Raw genomic sequence first — 16,032 nt, 5'->3', positions numbered from 1 at the left:
CCTTGCCTCAGCCTCCTCCCTGCTCCCAGCCCTCCTATGGCTCCCTAGTGCCCTGGGACAGGAGTCCCAGCCCCCCAAGCCTGACTTTCAAGGACAGAAGTGGTCTGTCCTCCCCCATCCTCTCTTTCCAGTCCTTACCATTCCCTGCACTTTGCTCCCTGCAGCCTCGGCAATGCGCTCCCAAGAATGCCCCGTGCCACCACCCTCCACCCTGCAAACCTCCCCACCCAGACCCAGCTCAAATATCCACGCCCTCCTGACAGCTCAAGTCACTGGGGACTGAACATCTCCTGGGTACCAAGCTCTGGTCCAAGCCTCTCGTGTGTATTTGTGCCAAGTGTGCCAGTAGCCCTGCAGAGAGCGGTCCTTACTCCAATTGGCAAATGGAGGCTCAGAGAGGGGAAGACACTTGTCCAAGGTCACACAGCTAGGGAGGAGCTCAAATTTAAGGGTCCAAAGCTGCTGCCTCCCTGCCCCCCTCTATCTTGTTGCCTTCCCTGAAATGCAGCCAGCCTTCTGGTCAGCTCCACCAGCCCCATGGCTCTGATTTTCCAGGTCATTCCTAGTTTCATAACCCTCCATCCCTTTCTTGTCTTGAACCACTGGCGTGTCCCAGAAATTCTAACATGTTGGCAGTTCCTCACACCCAGGGGCACAGCCCAGAAGCTCTGTCAGGCTGCATGGCCCAGTTTTAGGTTTGGAGAATAAAGTTAGATGAAAAAAAAAGTGGTTGTGGGGGGCGGGGCTGGTAATGCCGAAATCTTCTCTGGATCTTCCAACATGAAGAGATTTACCAGGGTGGGGAAAAAAAAAAAACTAAGGTAAGTTGTCAACTCTCTCTAGTATCCAACCCCCCAGGCTCCTCCTCTATAAAACAGGGGTGTTAATAATATTGGGGGGAACCATATAAAATGTGGCCAAATATTGGCAACTTTATGTGATTTGCTCTAATAGATAACTCATCTGTCCATACTTGGTGAGGATTAAATGTGATAAAACCAAACGTGGTATCTGACCGGTGGCCTCGGTCACCTTCAGTGGGCACTGGCCGCTACCCTTGCTCTTTTACTTTACAAACTATATTCACACCGTGCAGTACCTTGTTATGCAGTAATATGCCAGTGCCCACCGCTGTGGTTCTCACAGCAGCCCCTGCATTTTCCCACCATTTTTTAAAAAGATTTTATTTACTTATTTGAGGGAGAGACACAGAGATAGCGACAGAGAGCACAAGCAGGAAGGACAGGGAGAAGCAGGCTCCCTGCTGAGCAGAGAGCCTAATGCAGCAGGGCTCGATCCCAGGACCCTGAAATCATGACCCAAGCTGAAGGCAGACATTTAGGCCCCTGAGCCACCCAGGCACCCCTTCCCACCATTTTTTTTTTAATTTTTAAAGATCTTATTTATTTATTTGACAGCGATCACAAGTAGGCAGGCAGGCAGAGAGAGAGAAAGGGAAGCAGGCTCCCTGCTGAGCAGAGAGAGCCTGATGCGGGTCTCAATCCCAGGACCCTGAGATCATGACCTGAGCCAAAGGCAGTGGCCTAACCCACTGAGCCACCCAGGCGCCCCTTCCCACCATTTAAAAAAAATTTATTTATTTATTTATTTGAGAGAGAATATGAGCAGGGGGGAGGGGCAGAAGGAGAAGGAGAAGCAGACCCTCTACAGGGCAGGGAGCCCAAGGCGGGGCTGCATCATGACCTGAGCTGAAGGCAGAAGCCCAACAGACTGAGGCCCCCAGGCGCCCCCTTTCTCACCCATTTTAAGGATGATATGTCTAATGCTCTGAGGGATTTAAGTTTGTTTGTTTGTTTGTTTTTTAAGTAAGCTCCATGCCCAGCATGGAGCCCAGTGCAGGGCTCGAATTCATGACCCTGAGATCAAGACCCGAGCTGAGATCAAGAGTTGGATGCCCAACTAACTGAGCCACCCAGGCTCCCCAACATTTTAGGGGATTTTAACTGCTTTATTGGACATAAAAAATGCAGGTGTTTCCCACTCCAAAAAGTACTGACAGAAAGAATACAACACACACCTGAAATGCGCATGCAAGAAGGGAACCTGTCCCGGGAGCTTAGTGAGGGAGCTGCTCAGGTACCCAGCCTCTGGGAACATCTTTGTCAAGAATCTAGAATGGGGCGCCTGGAGGCACCTGGGACCCCATCATTAAGTGTCTGCCTTCGGCTCAGGTCATGATCCCGGGGTCCTGGGATCGAGCCCCGCATCGGGCTCCCTGCTCAGTGGATAGTCTGCTTCTCCCTCTGCCCCTGCCCCCAGCTCATGCTCGCTCTGTCTCAAATAAATACAATCTAAAAAAAAAAAAAAAAAAAAAAAAAGGAATCTAGAATGGTTGGCTGTGTTCACTGTGGACTGTTCCTGTAGAAGCCCAGCATCCTCCTCGCAGCCCAGCAAAGCAGTGGGCATTCTTCATGGCACCTTCTTCTGGGAAGCTCTCCCTGAATGCTCCAGCCAGAAGGCATTTTTCTGTCCCAGGTGCCTGCTCCAGGGGTGCTTGATGGAGTCCAGACAGGATTCCCATGTAACTCCAAAGGCTGTCTCCTTCCACCAGTCCCCTCTGCCTTTCAGGTCACAGCCATCCCTGAAGCTCACTTCCCACATGCCCCAGTTCTGCATGGCCTCATCTGTCCTATCACCTCCCCTGCTCAGGGCTGACCACTGGCTTCCACCTATTCAGAGACAAGCCAAGGTCTCTCTGGGCCTCCTGTCTCCCCTCTGCCCACATTTCCCACCCCCCATCCCAACTCAGCTCTGGCCACATGGGCTTCTTTGCTCTCCTAGGAACACATCAAGCATTCTCTCACCTCAGGGCCCTTGCACTGGTGTGTGGTTCCCTCTGCCTGAGACAATTTCCCCCCAGATAGATCCAGGGCTCCTCCTTCTCCTTCAGATCTTTGCTTAAGTGTCATTTCCCTCCGCCCCCGTCCCCAGCACAGGCCTCCCTGACCACCGTATTTAAAACTGTGCCAAACAAAACAAAACAAAACAAAAAACTGTGCCCCCACACATTCCTTTTCCCCTACTCATTTTCGGCTTGCCTTTGCTCCTTCGCTCTGCTCTCCGGCTACCATTTATCTTATTTATCCATGCCCTCTCTGTGGCCTAGGAGCTCAGGACCCTGTTCTGTTCACCATTGTGCCCCCAGTACCTGGTGCGTCGCATGGAAGGGTGGGCCTTGCCGAAAGGGAAGGGAAGGGAAGTGGGCACGAGGAGGGGAGGAGTGGGGGGTGCTGGGCTGGGGTGGGGCGGGGGGCTCACCTGCTGCAGCTCCTCGTAGGTGATAAACAGGAAGTTCTCTTTGCCCTGCATCCGAATCCAGCCCTTAATATGGTCGAACCAGGAGCCAAACTGCACTGCGGGCGGAGGGATGGGTGGATCAGGGCCGGGCAGCAAGACCACACCAACCAGGGCTTGGGGCTGGAGCAGGGGGTGTGCCTCACTGGCCCCACGTGGCCCCAGACATGGCGCCTCAGAGCTGGATGCCTCCCCCAAACCCCCCACACCTGCCCCCTGAAAACCCCTGTCTCCCCATCTCTCTGTTTCTGTCCCTTTTCTGCATCTCTGTCTCTTTGTTTCTGTCCTCTCTGTATCTATGTGTCTGTCTATATCCTCCTCTCTGTTCCCCTGTCTCCTTCGCCGTAACACCTGGGATCTCTGCCTCCCTCTCCTTCATCGCCCTCTCCACCCCCTTCCTGTCCGGGTGACTGAGGGGCACCCCCTCACCTCACTTTGCCCCAGTCCTCACCTTCGCCTTTGAGAAAGTTCTGCAGGAACTGGTCCGGCGTGCCAGGGTCCTTCAATTGCCCAGCGATCTTGGAGTAATGATAGAGGGAGACCACCACGTCCCGGGGGTTCCGGCCCATGTAGATCACCTGGGTGTGGATGTTGGGGAGAGATGAGAAGCTGTCAGACACAGGCAGGACCCCAGCCCCAAAGACTGCATGTCTCCAAGCCTTCCTTCTTCTTATCCTACAGCTGGAACGACTCGGGGTAGATTTCTCAGGGGATTGTCCTGCTAAGATTAGATCAGTTCGCCACATCCCAGAGGATGGGGAGAGTTCCCAGCAACCACATTCTAGGAGGAGAGAAGGACCGTTCCTGGACCAGGCAGAGTGACAGTTTGGCTTCAGGGAATCAAGACTGGAGGAGGAAGCCATGGGGCTCAGGATGGGGGAGATCAGGGTGAGAGGTGTTGACCCTCCTTCCTACTCCCATAGCCAAGGCCCTAGCTCACCCATTCTTGCCTGGTCCCTGACCTCAGCCTCTTTCCTAGCCTCCCAGCCTCTGCATGGCCCCAGAAGGTCTTTCTATACCCAGAGCTGACCCTGCCATCCTCGACTCTCCAGCACCCCAGGAAAGAGTCCCAACCCCTGAGCCTGGCATTTAAGGCCCCCATGACCTGGCCTTACTCTGTTTACCTGCTTCATATGCCACAATCAAGCTCCCTCCAGCCCCATCAGATATGTCCTTCCCTGGCAACTGTCTCCTTCCCCGAGACCACAGTCAGGCACTCACTTCCTTGGTAATCCCACCAGTCTCCTGGGTGTGATTACTCCATCCATCTCTGTGTGGACCAGCAAATAACAGATATGTGTGTCCAGCCTAGATCTGTCCTATCACATCCTGATTCAGTTATCTCCCTGCCCACTGGCAACCCTCACCCAGCCGCCCAGGGCCGATGACAGAGCTTCCACCTTCCCCTGAGTCTCCCCTCCCGCCGCCCTCCATCCCAGGATGACAGCCTCATCCTCCCAGCTGCTTAAGCCAAACACCACGGAGTCACCCTTGACTCATCTCTGCCTGACACCCACACCCCATCTGTCAGCAAATCCGACTCCTGGTTCCACTTCCAAAATACACCCCAAACCCAGCCCGCTTCCTTCACCTCCTCGGCCACCACCCTGGTCTCTGTCACCAAGGCCCCCCACCTGGACTCCCTGCAGTCGCCCCCATGGTCTGTTCTCCACCTTGCCTCCAGAGGGCGCCTGTGAAAACCCAAGTGGGCTCCCGTTCTGCAGCTCAGAACCCTGCCCTGGTTCTTGTCCCTCAGAGGACAAACAAAGTTGCCACCACAGCTCAGGCAGCCCTGCACAGTTGGGACCCTGTAACCTCCCTGACCTTATCCCTACTCCTTTCCCCCTCATTCAGTTGGTTCTGGCCACACAGGCTTCCTTGGAGCCTCAGGCATGCCACACCGGCCCCCAGGCCTTTGCACCTACTCTCCCCTATGCCTGGAATGCTCTTCCCCCAGACGCCCCCACACCCTGCTCCATTCTGATGTGCGTTTATCACCTCAGCATCTTAAAGAGCTTCCTTATCTACTCTCTGCCTGTTACTCCTTAGAATGCGGGCTTACATGGCTGTGTGCTTATTGGCCACGGTTCTAGATCAGGGCCAGGGACCTAGGAGGTGTTCAACAAACACGTGCTGAATCCATCAGTCAGTTATGTTCTACCCCACCCCAACAGCACCCCCACCCCCGGCTGTCGCACCTTGGCCTTGGAGTTGAAGAAGGCTTTGGTGAAGAGCTGGATGGGGAGGTGGGAACTCATGAGGCGGGGGCTGGGCTGGTCCGAGAGGCTGAAGGCCCCCATGATGGTCTCACACCAGGGTGCCCGCTTCCAGATGGGCACTGAGCGGATCCAGGATGGGTCCCCATCCTTCAGGATTAAGCTGAGAATCTCAATCATCCAATTGGTGCCTGTCAGGAGATATCGGGCAAATTAATCGAAGATGGGGTGGGGGGGGTGAGGGGGGTGGGGGGGGTGGCGCAGAAAGAAACAGAATGGGATTTCTCAGATGCCTCCTGGCCAGCCAGCGGGGAAGCTGGGGCTGCTGCTTATTATGATTTTCAGAGCAGGACCTCAAGGCTCAAAGAAACAAAGTCGCTGGTGGCCAAGGTGGCGAAGCCAGGAAGCGGCACGCAGGGCAAAGACTGGCTCGCTGTCCACCCAGCCCCATTTCATCTCCCCACCAGGACTAGGACGGCACCGCATTCCCCTCGCCTCCCTTGCAGCTGCGTGTGGGGCCATGTGACCAAGTTCTGGCCAAGTGAGTGCAGGTGGCAGTGACAAGCAGCCTTTTCCAGGCCTGGCCCATAAACACCTCCTACACGGCCCCTCCCCCTTCCCTCTCTGCCGGCTGGTTGTGGGGACGTCCCTGGAAACTGGGGCTCCCGGGGATGGCACAGCCATGAGATGGAAAGAGCCAGAATGCCGAGGGTGCATGGAGTTCCCCCCACTTTCCTCCACGCATTCTGCCCCGCACGGAGTTTAAAGGAATGACAAGCTTCTAGTAGGTTCCGTGGCTGGGACTCTGAGGCTTATATGTGAGGCAGAAGCATTCCTCTAGTACATGGGGGAATCTGCAATTAAATCAATCCAGGCGTCGGGGCTTAAATTAAAATCTCAGCTGCTTTCACTACCCCTTCTCGGGAGTAACCCCTTGATTTCTGGGGGGACCCACAAATGTTACGTAGCAGAAAGGGAGCTCGTCAATGACCTGCCTCTCTTGTCCGGATTCCGGGAGACTATCGGCAAATAAGATGAGAAATAATAATAAATAATATTAACAGTCACCTATTATTAGTATTATATTACCCGGGATCTCTGTTTTTGTTGTTGTTTTGTTCAAGATTTTATTTGACAGAAAGAGCACAAGCAGGGGGAGCTACAGACAGAGGCAAAGGGAGAAACGGGCACCCTGCCGAGCTGGAAGCTGATGGCGGCCTCCATCCTACCACCCTGGGACTCGGACCTGAGCTCAAGGCGGACGCTTAGCTGACTGAGCCAGCCAGGCGCCTTTATTTGTCTGCTTTTAAGTCGTCTCTGCGACGAAGGTCGGGCTCGAACCCACGACGCCGAGATGGGGAGAGTCGAACGGCTCACCAGCTGAGCCCGTTGGGCGACGGGTATTGCCCTGGATTCTAACACTAACCCAGCGCGGGTTCTTGATGCCCTGCCTCTTGCCCCCAGTCCACTCTCCGGTGCCCTTTCCCGGGAGGTGGGAGCGGGACCCCGTGAGCAGGTCTCGGGCGCCCAGCGCAATGGTAACCTCTGCCAGTAGAGGGCGCCGGAGGAACCCTGCGGCAGGATGGGGCTCGCTTCCCAGCTGGCTCCGTGATGGACAGCGGCCCGCAGGGCCCTGAACACCCCGCGACACTTTCCGCCCACCCGACCCCGCGCCCCCAGCGGACTTCCTTGGGCGCTCTGCTTCTGCCCGGGGGAGTGGCTGGCTGAGCCCTCCCTGGGCTCTTCCTGTATCCCCTGGGGTTCTCCTTATTCCCTTGATGGGTTTAAAACACCCCCACTAGTTCACATGTTCTATTTTGCGGATGTGCAGTAAAATAACGCCTAACGTAAAACTTACGCATTTCACCCTTTTTAAAGTGTCCAGCTCAGTGGCGTTAAATGGATTCAGATTGTTGTGAAACCATCGCCATCCGGCTCAAAGCGGCTTTGGACGAAACCGGCTGCTCAGGGAAGGGAAATTTGGCGATGGCCATCAAAATCACACATTCACAGACCCTTTTCCGGGGGATTCCGCATCTAGGAGCTTTTTCTACAGATATATGCGTAGGTTGTGCAAATGCTATTTGCGTGGGAGGCAGCATTGGCTATAAAGTGTGTATTGTGTATAAAGGCAAAAAGGCTGAAAACTTAGTCAATATTCATCAGTCAGGAGCTGTTTAAACAAGAATTCCCGTGCATCCAATGTTACTGAATACTATGGAACCGTGCACAAACAAATGAGCAAGGAAGTTCTTGGTCCACAGTCTTAAGATGTAAGATGGGATGATGTCAAGATACGAGGAAAAAGAGGGGCGCCTGAGTGGCTCAGTCAGTTAAGCGCCTGACTCTTGATTTTGGCTCAGGTCATGATCTTGGGGACATCAAAAAAAGCCCCATGTTGGGGGCTTAAGATTCCTTCCCTCTCCCTCTGCCCCTCTCCCTCCTAAACGAATACAAGGAAAAAGAAAGCAAAAATATAAACAAAACCATAGTACAGAATGGTACCAATAGCGTGTGAACCGTGGGGGCAGGGGGAGTGACAATGTATTTAGGCACCTTTCTGTTTGCACGTACAAATTCTGTAAGGATACACAGAGGCTCTTGGTGATTGCAGAAGGAAAGAGATCTTTTGGGGCAAACCTTTTGTACCTCTTGAAATTTTGAACTATGACTGCATTACTACTACTACTACTACTACTTCTTCTTCTTCTTCTTCTTCTTCTTTTTTGAATGCATTACTTCTTAAGAACAGAATCAATACATTTCAAATTAAAAAAAGAAGCTGGGGGTGCCTGGGTGGCTCAGTGGGTTAAGCCTCTGCCTTCAGCTCAGGTCCTGATGTCAGGGTCCTGGGATCTGCCTATATCCGGCTCTCTGCCCAGCAAGCAGCCTGCTTCCTCCTCTCTCTACCTCTCTGCCTACGTATGATCTCTGTCAAATAAATAAATAAAATCTTAAAAAAGAAAAAGAATTCTCTTGAAACTTGATAATGAGAAAACAAATGGTTTTGATTTAAAAAATGGGGAAAACAGGGGCGCCTGGATGGCTCAGACGTTAAGTGTCTGCCTTCGGCTCAGGTCATGGTCTCAGGGTCCTGGGATTGAGCCCCATATCGGGCCCCCTGCTGGGTGGGAAGCCTGCTTCTCCCACTCCCACTTCTTCTGCTTGTGTTCCCTGTCTCACTGTGTCTCTCTCTGTCAAGTAAATAAATAAAATCTTTTTAAAAAATGGGGGAAAGGCTTGAACAGACATTTTATCAAAGAAGACACGTGATTGGGGCACCTGGGTAGCTCAGTGGGTTAAGCCTCTGCCTTCGGCTCAAGTCATGATCCTAGGGTCTTGGGACAGAGTCCCGCATCAGGCTCTCTGCTCAGCAGGCAGCCTATTTCACCCTCCCACTCTGCCTGCCTCTCTGCCTACTTGTGATCTCTCTGTCAAAATCTTAAAAAAAAAAGAAAAAAGACATGTGATTGACCAGTAAGCCACATCCTTAAACACCAAGGATATGCAGATTAAAACCACAGTGATAGTTGGGGCGCCTGGGTGGCTCAGTGGGTTAAGCCTCTGCCTTCGGCTCAGGTCATGATCTCAGAGTCCTGGGATCGAGCCCCCCATCGGGCTCTCTGCTCAGCAGGGAGCCTGCTTTCCCCTCTCTCTCTGCCTGCCTCTCTGCCTACTTTTGATCTCTCTCTGTCTGTCAAATAAATAAAATCTTAAAAAAAAACAAACAGTGATAGCAATATGCACCTATTCCAATGGCTTAGAAACCAAACAAACAGACAGAAAAGCCCGACAATATCAAGTGTTGGCAAGGAATGACGCTTGGTTGACGAGCTCGCCAATGTCGCTGGTGAGAACGCAAAATGAAGCCACTTTGGAAAAAAAGCTTGGCAGTTTCTTATAAAGTTGAGCCAACCTACTTTCCGTAGACTCTGAAATCTCACATCTGAGTATTCCCCAAGAAAAATATTTCCATGCACTTGTGTGTAAAGCTGCACATAGATGGTAGGAGTCCATCTATGTGACATTCCGGAAAAGGCGAAACTCTAGGGGCCACAAACGGCAGTGGTTGCCAGGGGCTGCGGCTGAGGGAGGAGTTGGCTGCGCAACAGTGTGAAGGGATTTGGGGGCGATGGGGCTGTTCTGTGTCTTGGTTGTGACGGTGGTTATAGGACTATGTGTCTCTCAAAACTGGGAACTCTGAGGGAAATGAAAACATGCGTCCACAGACAGGATGCCCATGTTTCTAGAAGCATTACTCGAGACAAAGCATGCAGACAGCCCAATAAATTACCAACCAGTGAATGTATAAACAGAAAATAGAATGCATACTATGGGACGGCATTCCACCATAAAAGGGAATGAAGAAACACTAACACGTGCTATGGCATGGATGAACCCCAAAAGCGTTGTGCTAAGTGAAAGAAGCCAGACATAAAAGACCCTGCATGGTAGGATTCCATTTATATAAAATGTCCATAATGCGCAAATCCATTGAGTCTGAAAGCTGACTCATGGTGGCCATAGCTTGGGGTTGGGGATGTGGGGTTTTGGGGGTAATGGCTAATGGGTATAGGGTTTCTTGTTGGGATGGTGAAAATGTTCCAGAATGGATAGTGATAAAGGTTGCTCAGCTTTGTGAATACATTACTACCAGAGAACAGTACACTTTAAAATGGGCAAATTGGGGGCGCCTTGGTGGCTCAGTGGGTTAAGCCTCTGCCTCAGCTCAGGTCATGATCTTGGGGTCCTGGGATCAAGCCCCACTTCGGGCTTCCCCCGCCAACCTGTCTTTCTGTCTACTTGTGATCTCTCTCTCTGTCAAACAAATAAAATCTTTGAAAATAAATAAAATGGACAAATCATAGGAGGTATGAATTATATCTCAAAAAATACCCCTCATGGGACTCCATGGTGAAGAGGGTGAATATCATATTTTGAAATGTCATATTTTGAAAAGATATCTCAAAAATGTCTTGAAAAAGAAATAAAGGAGTCAATTCCCATTGTTCTAGAGAAGGAAAAGCTGAAGTCTGTCCCTTTTCTTACTAAAAGTTCTTCGAGGGACTTTGAGTAAAGTCACCGGAGAACCTCTCCTTGGTTCCAAAGGGATGCTTCATCAACCCATGTGCCCCAGTCTTCTCCCCAGCCTTGCTGATCTTCCCTTGTTCCTTCAGTCTCATTAAGCTGCCTCTGACCCCAGGGCCTTTGCATGTGCTCCTCTCTGTGTAGGACACACTTTCCCACTCAAACCCCTCTTCAGCTTCCAGATCTGGACATGAACGTCTTCTCCCCCATGAAGGCTGCCCTCATCCCCATCTCTTTTTATTTTATTTATTTGAGAGAGAGAGAATGAGAGAGAGAGGGAGATCGAGTGAGCATGAGAAGGGGCAGGGTCAGAGAGAGAAGTAGACGGAGCCTGATGTGGGGCTCGATCCTGGGACTCCAGGATCATGACCTGAGCTGAAGGCAGTCACTTAACCAACCAAGCAACCCAGGCACTCTCTCTCTTTAAGATTTTGTTTATTTATTTGACAGAGATATCACAATCCCCCTGCCTGCAGAGAGGCAGGCAGAGAGAGGAGGAAACAGGCTCCCTGCTGAGCAGAGAGCCCGATGGGGGCTCGATCCCAGGACCCTGAGATCATGACCTGAGCCAAAGGCAGAGGCTTAACCCACTGAGCCACCCAGGCGCCCTCCCCCAGAGCAACTCTTGTTACCTACATTCAATGCTCCCTGCACCTTTCCTTGAGGGCACCCATTCCAACCCTAATTACATAGTAATAGAGGTGATTGCATATTGAAATAAAGTCTGTCTCTCCCAACAAATTGACAGCTGTCTTCCCTACCCACAGCTGGGTCGCCACACACGGCAGATGATTAGTAAGCAGCTTTTCAGTGACAGAATGGAGAAAATTAAGAGCATCCCCTTCCCCCTCCCTCCCTCCCCGCCTCCTTTCTTCGGCCAATATTTACCAAATCCTTATTAGGTGCCGGGCACTGTTTTAGGCTCAAAGACTACAGCAGTGGCCCTGACCCACTAAACCACTTGCCCTCAAAGAGCTCCTGTTCCAGGGAGGAAACCAGAGAATAAGTCAACAAACAAAAGCACAATATAGGTCCTCATGGTGACAGGCGCTCTGAAGGAAAGGAGATTTAGTTAAGGGGCTGGAGAGGGACAGGGTGGAGACCCTGTTTTAGCTGGGATTTCAGGGGAGGCTTCCCTGGGGACTGAGAGCCTACCTGGCAGGAGGAAGAAGGGACACCTGGTGGGTGGAGGGATTCATCAGGGCAAAGGCCAAGTTCAACCCTGTAAGGAGCAGTTCCAGAGTCCCACCCTCCCTACCCGACCCCCAGCCCCTCTGCGCGCCCTTCTCAGGCTCCGTGGCCGCCACCCCGGCCCCCCGCGCCTGGCAGGTACCTGACTTGGGGTAGGTGATGATGAAGATGTCGTCATCCTGAACGTCTGCGTTCTCTACCATGCGGATGCTCTCCGGCGAGTAGATGCCAACGGGGAAGGGGACACCCTTGTACCGGAAATATTCGCCGGACAACTTCTGGCTGTGGGAGTGTGGGGGAGACACCGTGAGCACCAGGGAGCAGGGAGGAGGTGAGGACAGGCGTCAGTCCTGGAGGTTGGAGGTGGGTGGTGGGCAGAGGACTCTCAGGGCAGGAGGGAGGGAGAGCAAGAGACAGGTGAGGGGCGCTCGGATCGCCACGGGAACCCTGGCAGCAAATGTTCCCTGAGCCTCATTTCTTCATCTGCAAGGTGGAGATGGTTTACCCAAACCCCACAACGAGACTCTGAGGTCAGGAGGGCTATTAGCTGCCTTTATGAATGAAGAAAGCAAGGCACTGAGAGGTTGAGTGACTCCCAAAGCCACACAGCCGGTGGGACACGGAGCCCTTCACAACTGTAAAGCGGGGCTAAGTGCTTTTCTCTCCCCCACCTTTTGCCCCAACCCTTGAGGAAGAGGTTAACTCACCACCCCATTTTACCAACAAGGAAACCGAGGCCACAGAAGCTATGCGCCCTGCCCGCTCCTTCCTTGCAAGGCTATGGAACACAGAGCCCACCATTCAAACCCAACCCAGGGGTCACCATGAAGCTGAAACACTTCTGTTTTTGTTTTTGGCTTTTAACATTTTAAAGTAATCTCTACACCCAACATGGGGCTCGAGTTTACAACCCTGAGATAGACAGTTGTCTCTTGCTCTACGGGCTAAGCCCGCCAGGCACCCCGAAGCTGAAACAGTCCGAAAGTTCAAGCCCCTCACTTGAGCTGCCTTTCCAAAGTCCCCATGATGGGTCCACAAAGCTGCAAAATGAGATGTTCTAAGAGCAAAATCCATTCAACCCGCTGTAGCTTTCCGTGACAGCCTCCCCTGGGGTCTCCTGCCCCTGGCGTGTGGGTATTGGGGAGCCCTCGCTAAGGTGAAGGGGAGCTCGCCCCCCCCAGGGTATTTATGGGGTCTGCAGTCATGCCTGTCCTGTCCTAGCAAGGCCGCATTCCCTCTAGGCGGCTGACTGCAGGAATTCGCATCACAACACCCCTTGTCCTTGGGCACCTGACCCGGAAAGCAAGAGGTGGAGGAGGAGGCGCAGGTCTGAAGAGTATGAATCCAAAAGCTTGTTTGTGTCATTTTTCTGGAATGTTTGGAGGGTTTGTCAGCTTTCAAAATGAAGCAAGTCGCTATAACTCTCTTTCTTACTCTAAATAAACATCCCGCCTCTCCCTATGGCCAGAGTCACACACATTGGTTCTTTCCCTTAAGGAGAGCCCCCTTGCCACCTTCCAAACTTCCAGCCCTGCAGAATCCGATCTGCCCTTCCTGAGCTGCCGCTCTGGGCCGTTTCCATTCATGCCTCATTAGAGTACACTGAGAACAACTCTGAACTGGGAAGAAAAACACAAAAAACAAACCAGTATGTGTGTAAGTAGGTTATGTTGTCTGTGGATTTCACTTCGGGATGGCAAAGAGGCTATTACCAATATGCTGTTATATATAAAGAGGGTTGGGGACCACACAAATGAAACTCAGAAACACAGTGTTGAGTGAAGGACGGGCCGCAGGAGGGTCCGGACCCCATGATTACAATTACGCGAAGTTCAAATACAGGAAATGTGCTAGAAGTTGCTAGAAGGTGCTAGAAGTTGCTAGAAGGTGCTAGAAGGTGCCAGAAGGTGCCAGACGGCGGGACAGCAGTTATCCTTGGGGGTTTGGGAGACTGTGATGTGGGGGCTGGTTACACAGCATGCCTACTGTGCAAAATTCCTTGAGTTGTTGACCAAAGCCCTGTGTACAGCACTCTTGTGAGTTTTACCTTAACAAAATATTCAGTGAATGAATGGATAAGTAATTAAAGGGCGGGAGCGGGGGAGACCTTCCAACTAAAACAACTATTTCTAGTAAAAAGGAGGTGGAGTGTGGGGCCTGAAGAGGTTGAAAACCCAGCTGGCTTATTGACAGTTGAGCTAATGGAGGTCCCCTGAAGGCCATGACTGGCTCGGGGGGGCCCCCAGGATCCTTCCTGAAGGCCTTTACCAGCTTCAGAGATTGAGGGATGGAGAGATTCTCCAAGGCCTGGCACCAGGTAAGGCTTGGAGGGGAAGAAGAGAAGCTTGAGAACTGTGTACTCTGCCTGGGGTTGCTGGAGGGCTCTAGGAGCCCAGGGGAGGCTCAGCTGGCTGGGGTCTCCCAGGGACAGTGTCCCTGTCCCGAGGTAGGCCCGGAAAGGTCTGCAGGAGAAGCCGGAGTCAGGGGCTACGGACTGTTGGCAAAAAGCCCTTTATCCCTGCTGGGGATTGTTCCTGTGGAGATGAGGAGGGAGGGCTGGTCACCTTACAGGTTGAAGGGGGTGTGGCCCTGGGTAACCACAGTGGTACAGGCCTGAGGAAGAGCACATTCTTGGGGCTGGACATGGCTTTGGCACTTCCTAGCCGAGCTGAGGCCTAACACTTCAACACTCTTTCTCCAACGACAAAAGGGAGACGGGAGAAGTAGCAGTGTCTTGATGGAGGGCGTAAACTCTGAAGCCAGAATATGGGGGTTTGAATTCTGTGTCCCACCTGCTGTGTGGCTTCGGGTAAATCAATGGACCTCTCCGTGCCACCTGTTTTTTTATCCATAAAATGGGGGTAGTAATAATCGGTACTTCATAAGGCTGTCATGAGCACGTAAAAAGTACTTGAACTCACTGCCTGGAGATCAAGAGTCGCATGCTCCACCAAGAGGCAAAGTTGTAGTGACCTCACTGTTCCGGGATGACTGTCAGCTTCCCGGGGAGGGGTGGGAGGAGTGTGGGCATGGAATTAGTGATGTCACTGGTTGCTAGGCAGATTAGCCCAGGGAGTGGGCGCTTGGAGGCGGTCAGTTTCCATTAGACGGATTGGCGGCCCAGTGGCTGGCTCTTGGCGCTCTCTGTGCCTTGACCAGCGGATCTCGCCTCCCTGAGCCTCGGTTTCCTTATCTGTCCCATGAGGATAACAGTCATCTCTACCTCAGGGTTCTTATCCTACCTGAGGATTAAAAGGGATAATATAGGGGCACCTGGGGGGCTCTGTCGGTTGAGAGCGTCTGCCTTCAGCTCAGGTCATGATCCCAGCGTCCTGGGATTGAGTCCCCGCATCAGGCTCCCTGCTCAGCGGGGAGCCTGCTTCCCGCTCTGCCTGCTGCTCCCCCTCCTTATGCGTGCACCCACTCTCTGTCAAATAAATAAAATCTTCAAAAAATAAAAATAAAAGGGATAATCTCGGAGGCGCCTGGCTCCTGGTAAACATTGGGAAAGCTGAAACTCCCTCTGGTGGGCAGCACTGTTTGGGTCTTTGATCAGACAGCCCTCAGAGAGATGTCCTCCCCGGTTGGCAGGAGAGGAAAAGGGAGATGCTGACAGGGAAAAGATGCTGTGCCCTTTAGGAGTCCCTGAAATATTCACGGATGGCATGAATCAATCAATACGAGGGTATCTCCCTCACGCACCACCCCCCAGCAGGGAGGGTCCTCGCTCCACCCCAGGGGGTCACGTCCCTGGTGCTCTCCTGTATCTGACTGACCCAGTGCACGCGGGGTCTGTCTTCGGCTCAGCTCATGATCCCAGGGTCCTGGGATCGAACCCCAAGTCCGGCTCCCTGCTTGGCGGGAAGCCTGCTTCTCCCTCTCCCACTCCGCCTGCTTCTGTTCCCTCTCTCACTGTCTCTCTCTCTGTCAAATAAATGAATTAAATCTTAAAAAAAAAAAAGTGATAGAAAGTCAAAGAGCTTTTGTGATGTCCTTTCCCCTGTCTCAGCCCTTTTCCGCCCCCTGCACTTCAGAACCCCCTGCCTGGCCCCTTCAAGATGCCCACAGCTTGGCCCCCTTGCAGGCCAGCAGTGTGCAGACCTTATCAGTGTGCTCTCAAAGCCCAGAACAGCCAATGGCTCATTAAATAAACAATCGAGGCTCAAATGCCGCCTCCTCACATGTGCCGATACTATAGACGGGACAATGGAAGGAAGGGAGA

At 52.5% G+C, this 16,032-nt stretch overlaps 1 protein-coding gene across 1 annotated transcript in view; it reads right to left on the bottom strand.

The window, feature by feature from the left end:
• The window catches only part of SULT2B1 (sulfotransferase family 2B member 1), a 32,266-nt gene that overhangs the window by 2,090 nt on the left and 14,144 nt on the right, over positions 1–16,032 (bottom strand). Inside the window, exons 2-5 of the mRNA XM_032323300.1 lie at positions 11,953–12,092; positions 5,514–5,722; positions 3,767–3,893; positions 3,280–3,374 (exon numbers count right to left, since the gene is read on the bottom strand). Of these exons, the coding sequence (XP_032179191.1) occupies positions 3,280–3,374; positions 3,767–3,893; positions 5,514–5,722; positions 11,953–12,092 (571 nt within the window). The remainder of the gene's footprint in view (positions 1–3,279; positions 3,375–3,766; positions 3,894–5,513; positions 5,723–11,952; positions 12,093–16,032) is intronic.

This window comes from Mustela erminea, chromosome 19 (assembly GCF_009829155.1).
Source record: "Mustela erminea isolate mMusErm1 chromosome 19, mMusErm1.Pri, whole genome shotgun sequence".
Taxonomy (NCBI): domain Eukaryota; kingdom Metazoa; phylum Chordata; class Mammalia; order Carnivora; family Mustelidae; genus Mustela; species Mustela erminea.
The sequence above is the reverse complement of the archived record's forward strand: the minus strand, read 5'-3'. Positions and strand labels throughout refer to the sequence as shown.